Source organism: Hypanus sabinus, chromosome 26 (assembly GCF_030144855.1).
Source record: "Hypanus sabinus isolate sHypSab1 chromosome 26, sHypSab1.hap1, whole genome shotgun sequence".
Lineage (NCBI taxonomy): Eukaryota > Metazoa > Chordata > Chondrichthyes > Myliobatiformes > Dasyatidae > Hypanus > Hypanus sabinus.
The window spans coordinates 31811142-31819941 of NC_082731.1; the positions used below are offsets into that span (position 1 = coordinate 31811142).

General features: G+C 55.7%; 1 protein-coding gene across 1 annotated transcript in view; it reads right to left on the reverse strand.

The window, feature by feature from the left end:
• Nucleotides 1-8744, reverse strand: part of LOC132381407 (X-linked retinitis pigmentosa GTPase regulator-interacting protein 1-like) — a 17674-nt gene extending 8930 nt beyond the window's left edge. Inside the window, exons 1-5 of the mRNA XM_059950800.1 lie at nt 6922-8744; nt 5875-5996; nt 3863-3993; nt 2559-2717; nt 1688-1805 (exon numbers count right to left, since the gene is read on the reverse strand). Of these exons, the coding sequence (XP_059806783.1) occupies nt 1688-1805; nt 2559-2717; nt 3863-3993; nt 5875-5996; nt 6922-7016 (625 nt within the window). The 5' untranslated portion in view covers nt 7017-8744. The remainder of the gene's footprint in view (nt 1-1687; nt 1806-2558; nt 2718-3862; nt 3994-5874; nt 5997-6921) is intronic.
• Between the last annotated feature and the right edge of the window lie 56 nt (nt 8745-8800).

The window sequence follows — 8800 nt, forward strand, 5'->3', positions numbered from 1 at the left end:
CACACACTCACATACACACAGACACTCACACACACACACATACTCACTCACACACATAGACACACACTCACACTCATATACACACACACACACACTCACAGACACACACACACACACACAGACACACACACACACACACACACACACAGAGACACACACACAGACACACACACACTGAGACACACACAGACACACACACACACTCACACACAGACACAGAGACACACAGACACACACACACAGATACATACACACACTCACACACAGACACACTCACTCACACACAGAGACACACACACAGACACACACACATTCACACACACAGACATACTCGCTGACACACACAGACACACACTCACCCACACTCATACACACACACTCACACAGACACTCACACTCACAGACACACAGACACAGACACACACTCACATACACACACACACTCACACACACACACTCATACACACACACTCACACAGACACTCACACTCACAGACACACACACACACACACAGACACACACTCACATACACACAGACACTCACACACACACACATACTCACTCACACACATAGACACACACTCACACTCATATACACACACACACACACTCACAGACACACACACACACACACACACACAATGCTGGAGGAACTCAGCAGGTCAGGCAGTGTCTATGGGGGCGAAGTTTCGAGAGCCGCTGAACTGAAAGCGTTGGCGGCAGCTGGGAGAAGGTTGAGTAGACCCGACCCTGGGGGTGAGTGGTTTGCCCAACCGGCTGAGCTTGTTAGAAGTTGGGGTGGGGGGAGACTCTGTCCTGGGGTGGTAGAGACGGAGGATGCAGGAGAACCTATAAACTGGCCGAGGGTCTCTGATCTACAACGTGAGGATGTCTGCTTCAGATGGAGATGAGGGGAGATGGAGCTTTGGGAAGACGATTGGGGGGGCAGGACTTCCACAGTGAGCTGAAGGGCCCAAGGGGACAGGTTCCCTGAAAGTGGAGTCACAGGTAGACAGGAGGGTGATGGTGCCGGCCTTCATCGGTCATTGAGAATAGGAGTTGGGGTTGTCCAAGCTGTTGGTGAGGCCGCATTTGGAGTATCGCGGTCGCCCTGCTGCGGGAAAGATGCCATCGAGCCGGAAGGGGTGCAGAGGGAGATTTAGGAGGATGTTGTCAGATCTCCAGGAACTGAGGTTGAGCAGGACGGGGTGCAGAGGGAGATTTAGGAGGATGTTGTCAGATCTCCAGGAACTGAGGTTGAGCCGGACAGGGTGCAGAGGGAGATTTAGGAGGATGTTGTCAGATCTCCAGGAACTTGAGATTGAGCCGGAAGGGGTTAATTCCTTGGGGTGACTGGAGAGAGGAGTCTAGAACCATGAGGGGCAGAGACAGGGCGAACGCGCGCAGGCTTGGGGAATCTCTGGTTTAAGGTGAGATTTCATAGGAACCTGTGGGAGAACTTTTTCACCCAGAGGGTGATCGATGAGCTGCCAGAGGACATGATTTGAGGCTTCAACAACATTTAAACGATGGAGACGAGTCCATGGAATTTCTTTCCTCACAAGGGAGTGGGGAATGGGATCCCGAGGTCCAAACACAGAGGGAGGTGGGTGGGGGGGGTCCGGACTCGGCTCCCTGGAAGGGTGTCTGACCAAAGGGGTGCGGAGAAGGGGGAGTCTCACTGACCTTCCAGTGCGCGGGTCTGAGCCGCCCTCAGCTCCAGTAGCCTCTCGCGGTTCTGCAGGCGGTCGGTAATGGTCCGTCTCTCTGACTCCCACTGCTGGGTGAGCAGCACCACCTCCGACTGTGGGGCCAGCGAGGGGAGAGACAGAGAGAGGGAGGGAGGGAGGGGTTGGGGAAGGATGGGTTTTGGGGAGAAATTCCAGGCAATCAGATTTGGCTTGGAGAAACATGTTTCTCTCTGATCACAAACAACAAGTGAGCCGCGTCCTTTCCTATCCCTCCGATCGACCGAGTGGCTTCTCCTCCTAACCCAAGTGGACAGAGCAGCCTCCTGTCCTGCCCCAGACGGAACCAACAGACTCCATTTCTATCGCCAGTGGACTGACAGGTTCCTGACAGACTGAGCGGCCTCCCCTGTCACCCCAGGCTGACTGAGTGGGCTGCCCTGCTATCCCCAATAGACCGAGCGGCCTCCCCTGTCACCCCAGGCTGACTGAGTGGGCTGCCCTGCTATCCCCAATAGACCGAGCGGCCTCCCCTGTCACCCCAGGCTGACTGAGTGGGCTGCCCTGCTAACCCCAATGGACCGAGCGGCCTCCCGTCACCCCAGGCTGACTGAGTGGGCTGCCCTGCTATCCCCAATGGACCGAGCGGCCTCCCCGTCACCCCAGGCTGACTGAGTGGGCTGCCCTGCTATCCCCAATGGACCGAGCGGCCTCCCCTGTCACCCCAGGGTGACTGAGTGGGCTGCCCTGCTATCCCCAATGGACTGAGCGGCCTCCCCTGTCACCCCAGGCTGACTGAGTGGGCTGCCCTGCTATCCCCAATGGACTGAGCGGACTCCCCTTGCTGACTCCGGGGCAGTGAGCTGTACCTGGCAGTGCTGTGAGATCTGGCTCTGTGTTAGTAACAGGGTCCGCGTCTTCGACAGCTCCTGCACCGTCTCCGCGTGGACCGCCCGCAGTTCCAGCAACTCCCGGCCAGACGTCTCCTCTTCCATCCACCAGCCAAGTCTGCCGCCCAAGAGCCCAGGCTGCGGACAGGAGTAGGGTCAGTGGGGGGGAGGGATTGAGGGAGAAGGAGATGGAGAGAGAATGAGTGGGGGAGAGGGAGAGGGAGAGAGGGAGGAGAATACAAGGGAGGGAGAGTGGGGAGAGGGAGGAGGAGAGTAGGAAGGAGGGAGAGTGGGAGAGAAGGAAGACAGGGAAAAGGGGAAAGTGGGAGGAGACAGGGAGGGATAGAGGGAAGGTGGGAAGAAGCCAGAGGGAGGAATATGAGGAAGTTGGCTGGGGTGAGGGTTTTGGGGAGAGGGGTTGTGAGGTAGGAGGGGTTTGCATGTGGTCAGGCTCGGGCAGAGGTTTGGGATTGTAACAGGGAGGGGATTGGGATTGGGGAGAGCTTTTGGGCTGGTGAGACGTTGGGATTGGGAAAGAGCCTGACACTGAATTTGGGGTTGGGATTGAGATGGGAATTTGGGATGTGACTTGCTTTGGGTTAGGCATTGGGATTGGGATGGAGACCAGGTTAGGGGTGTGACCTGGGGATGGATTGGGACTGGGATTTAGAGCCGGATTATGATCGGGATTTGGAGTTGGGGCCAGGGTTAGGACTGGAGTTAGGATCTGGTTTAGGAATGGGATTGGCGTTGATTAGGATCAGAACTTGATTATGGTTGGGATTTGGGATGTCATTCAGACCAGTGTCAGGGTTGGGACTGGAATGGAGATGTTACCACGGCTGGGTGAGGTTAGGATCGGATTGGGACTGGAAACAGGTCTGTGATGGGAAATGCGATTCCATTTGAGATTGGTGTGGGGATTTAGGGTGGGATTGGGATTAGGATCAGGATTGGTATTTGGGTAGATACTGGGATGGGATTCAGATTGGGATCAGTGGCTGGGGTTTAGGAGCGAATTTGGATTGGACAGGGATTTGGAATGGGTTTGGAATCAGGACTGGGATTCAGACTGGGGTGAAATTCGGGATTGCAATCAGATTTGGGATGATATTGGAATTATCATCGGGATAGTTACCGGCTGGGATTGAGTTTGGGATCAGTTTTGAGATCGGGACTGGAATTTTGGGAGGGGATCAGGATTGGGAATGAAGTTGCAGTCAGGATCAGGGCTGGAGTTGGGATCCAGGGTGAGGCAGGATCTGGGATCGGGGATGGGTTACCTTGGGTTTCTCAGGTTTCAGCTGCTGTTGGGTGACCTGGGCAGGGAGAGTGGGGTCTCCCTGTGGCCCTTCTCTTGCGGAGACCTCCAGCTGTAGGCGGGCCACCTCACGCCTCAGCCTCTCACTCGTTTCTGGGGGTGAGGGTGGGGCAATTGAGGTCAACAGGTCTCCAGGATCACCAAATCCACCTACCTCCAGAACAGCATCACCGACTCTCTCCCCACCCATAGGACACAGACATTCTCCCCCCCCCCCCACCCACTGAATCTACTAGATATTAAGAAAGGAGATATGCTGGAGCTTTTGGAAGTCATCAAGTTGGATAAGTCGCCGGGACCAGATGAGATGTACCCCAGGCTACAGTGGGAGGCAAGGGAGGAGATTGCTGAGCCTCTGGCAATGATCAATGGGGACAGGAGAGGTTCCGGAGGATTGGAGAGTTGTGAATGTGGTTTCTTTATTCAAGAAAGGGAGTAGAGGTACCCCAGGAAATTATAGACCAGTGAGTCTTTCCTCTGTGGTTGGTAAGTTGATGGAGAAGATCCTGAGAGGCAGGATTTATGAACATTTGGAGAGGTATAATATGATTAGGAATAGTCAGCATGGCTTTGTCAAAGGCAGGTCGTGCCTTACGAGCCTGATTGAATTTTCTGAGGATGTGACTAAACACATTGATGAAGGTAGAGCAGTAGATGTAATGTATATGGATTTCAGCAAGGCATTTGATAAGGTGCCCCATGCAAGGCTTATTGAGAAAGTAAGGAGGCATGAGATCCAAGGGGACATTGCTTTGTGGATCCAGAACTGGCTTGCCTTCAGAAGACAAAGAGTGGTTGTAGATGGGTCATATTCTGCATGGAGGTCAGTCACCAGTGGAGTGCCTCAGGGATCTGTTCTGTGACCTTTACTCTTCCTGATTTTTATAAATGACTTGGATGAGGAAGTGGAGGGATGGGTTAGTAAGTTTGCTGATGACACAAAGGTTGGAGGTGTTGTGGATAGTGTGGAGGCTGTCAGAGGTTACAGCAGGACATTGATAGGATGCAAAACTGGGCTGAGAAGCGGCAGATGGAGCTCAACCCAGGTAAGTGTGAAGTGGTTCATTTTGGTAGGTCAGATATGATGGCAGAATATAGTATTAATGGTAAGACTCTTGGCAGTGTGGAGGATCAGAGGGATCTTGGGGTCCGAGTTCATAGGACACTCAAAGCTGCTGCGCAGGTTGACCCTGTGGTTAAGAAGGCATACAGTGCATTGGCCTTCATCAACCGTGAGATTGAGTTTAGGAGCCGAGAAGTAATGTTGCAGCTGTATAAGACCCTGGTCAGACCCCACTTGGAGCACTGTGCTCAGTTTTGGTCACCTCACTATAGGAAGGATATGGAAACCATAGAAAGGGTGCAGAGGAGATTTACAAGATGTTGCCTGGATTGGGGAGCGTGCCTTATGAGAATAGGTTGAGTGAACTCGGCCTTTTCTCCTTGGAGTGACGGAGGATGAGAGATGACCTGATAGAGGTGTACAAGATGATGAGAGGCATTGAACGTGTGGATAGTCAGAGGCTTTTCCCCAGGGCTGAAATGGTTGCCACAAGAGGACATATGTTTAAGGTGCTGGGGAGTAGGTACAGAGGAGATGTCAGGGGTAAGTTTTTTACTCAGAGAGTGGTGAGTGTGTGGAATGGGCTGCCGGCAGCGGGGGTGGAGGTGGATACGATAGGGTCTTTTAAAAGACTTTTAGATAGGTACATGGAGCTTAGGAAAATAGAGGGCTATAGGTAAGCCTAGTAATTTCTAAGGTAGGGACATGTTCAGCACAACTTTGTGGGCCGAATGGCCTGTACCACTGTAGGTTTTCTGTGTTTCTATGCTTTTACTACAGACACTCTCCCTGTCGCTATCTCTCCCCCCACCCACTGATTCTCCCTCAAATACTCTTCCCCCCCCACTAAGTCTCCCAGCACACCTGCCCCCCCCCCAGGCTCTTGCTGTGCACTCCCCATCTGGACTTACCCATTTCTTGTTGGAGCTTGCTGTGCGTTTCCTGCTGGCTCTGAAGCGCCCCCTGCAGGTCCATCTCCAGCTGTCGGATGCGGTGATCACGGTTCCTCTGTTCCAGCTCCGGTTCCAAAGAACTGCCGGTGGGGGGAGTGTGGACGGAGAGGGGACAGGGAGTCGCATGTGGTTGTGTGGGGCAGAATACAAATCCTCACTCTCCGCTCTTCAAGCCTCCACCTCCCTCCCCCACTCTCTCTCTTTTACTTCCCCTATCTCCCTCTCTTTGCCCTACCCTTTCCTCCACCCCCTTCCCTTCCTTTGTCTTTGCCGCAATTCACCCCCACCAATCTTTATCCCTCTCTCTCTCTGTCTTTCTCTCGCTCTGTATGTCCGTCCCTCATTTTCTTACTCTCTCCCTGTCTCTTTCTCACACTCTCTCCTGCTCATCTCTCTCTCCCCTTCTGTCTCCCTCCCTTTCTCTCTCCCCCCCTCTCTCTCACCCTCTTCCTCTCACTCTCTCCCCCTCAGTCCCTCTCATTCCCTCTCTCCCTCACTCTCCCTTTCCCTGTCTCACCCCTTCCCTCTCTCTCTCCCTGGGATAGCATGCATTCAGGTCCCTTCAGCCCTTCGAGCTGTGGTGCCCCATGCAACCCACCAGTCTAACCCTGGCCGAAACACGGGACAACTCAAATGCCCAGTGAACCTCGTGACCAGCCGTGAGCGTGTGAACGGAGCTGGTGGCTACGATTTTGATTTGTACGTTTAAGAGAAGTTTGGATATGGTTGGTAGGGGTGTCGAAGGCGATGGTCCCAGTGCAGGTCGATGGGAGTGGGCAGGTTAAATGGTCCAGCATGGACTAGACGGGCCGAAGAGCCCGTTTCTGCGCTGTATTCTCTACGACTCTTTGGACCCTGGGAGGAAAGTGGAACACCCAGAGCAAATCCACGCGGTCCAGATGGAGAACGTAGAAATTCCTTACAGAGGAAGCTAGAGTCGAGCTCTGAACTCTGGGACTCCCCCCGCTGACCGCTACATCCCGTAGTACCCTCGCTGGGTCTTACCTCGCCACCAGCACATCGTAACCCTCTTTCAGCAGGTCTCGCTCCCTCTTCCTCTCCTCCGCCTCCATCTGTAACTGAACAGGGTCAGGGTTCATGCACCTGAGCCCAGGTTACCCCAAACCTCCACCTCTCCCTTCCCATTAACCCCCTCACAATTACCCCTCTGCCTCCACCCATCTCCAACTCCTCACCTGGACTCCCGCCTCCCTCCTCCTCCTCCGTCTCTGCTCACCTCCAACCCCTGCCCGCAAATCTTTGGCCTTCCAGCTCGCTCCCCCCGTTCCGGGCGGGGCCCCTACCTGTTCCAGCTGGCGTTGCCCGAGCGCCGACTGCTCGAGGCGGGACCCCAGGATCCGGGTCAGCTCCCGCTCCTCCCTCAGCGCCCTCAACGCCTCCCGTAGCTCGGACATGGCCCCCGTGCCCTCGGCACTCGGCCTCTGCTGGGACTGAAGATGGGCACGTCAGCGGAGGGAGGGAGACTCAAGGCGAGGAGGAGGAGGGAAGGACAATGGAGAGGAAGGGGAGGGAGAAGTGTGCTGGAGAGCGAAGGGAATGGAGGAGTGGGTGGAGGAGGAGGAGGGATTGGTGAAAGGGGGGGGGAGTGTGAGAAGGGAGAGGGGATGAGGACAGGGACGAGGAGGGATCGAGGCAAGGAGGAGGGAGTGAGGTTCATGGGTGGAGGGAGGGATAGAGGGGCAAAGGATGGGGAGGAAAAGAGTAGGGAAAGTGAGGGATGAGTGTTGAGGGGGCAATGAGGAGGGGTGAGTGTTGAGGAGAGGATGAAGGATGGTGAGGAAGGGGTGAGGGTTGAGAGAAGATGAGGGAGAGGTGAGGGATGAGGAAGGAGGGGTGAGTGTTGAGGAAAGGGATGATGAAGGAGGGGTGTGTTGAGGGGGAGGGAGGAGGAAGGGGTGAGTGTTGAGGGGGAGGGAGGAGGTTGATGACAGGAAGTTCAAGGACCTACCTCCATCTCTGAGTTGAGGTACTGAGGGAGAGAAAGTGGGGTGTGTGGGAGGGAGAGGGGGGAGAGGCAGTTGTCAGAGTGAGAGGAAGATAATTGAGTGTTTAGTGACACAACTGTGCTCTCTCCCTCAGCCTCACAATGAAAGGGTCTGGGGTGGATGTCCCGGGAGACAGGTCCCATCCCACCCTCTCCACCACCTCCCACCCCCTCAACACCTCCCACTCCCTCACCACCTCCCACTCCTTCAACACCCCTCCCACTCCCTCACCAGCTCCACCATTCCCTCTCCTCCACCTCCCACTCCCTCAACACCCCTCCCATTCCCTCACCACCTCCACCATTCCCTCTTCACCACCTCCCACTCCCTCACCACCTCCCACTCCCTCACCACCCCTCCCATTCCCTCACCACCTCTCCCACTCCCTCCCCACCCCCCACTCCCTCCACACCCCCCCACTCCACCACCTCCCATTCCCTCACCACCTCTCCCACTCCCTCACCACCTCTCCCACTCCCTCTCCACCCCTCCCACTCCCTCACCTCTCCCACTCCCTCTCCACCTCTCCCACTCCCTCTCCTCCACCTCCCACTCCCTCAACACCCCTCCCATTCCCTCACCACCTCCACCATTCCCTCTTCACCACCTCCCACTCCCTCACCACCTCCCACTCCCTCACCACCCCTCCCATTCCCTCACCACCTCTCCCACTCCCTCCCCACCCCCCCACTCCCTCCACACCCCCCCCACTCCACCACCTCCCATTCCCTCACCACCTCTCCCACTCCCTCACCACCTCTCCCACTCCCTCTCCACCCCTCCCACTCCCTCACCTCTCCCACTCCCTCTCCACCTCTCCCACTCCCTCACCACCCCTCCCATTCCCTCACCACCCCTCCCATTCCCTCCCCACCCCC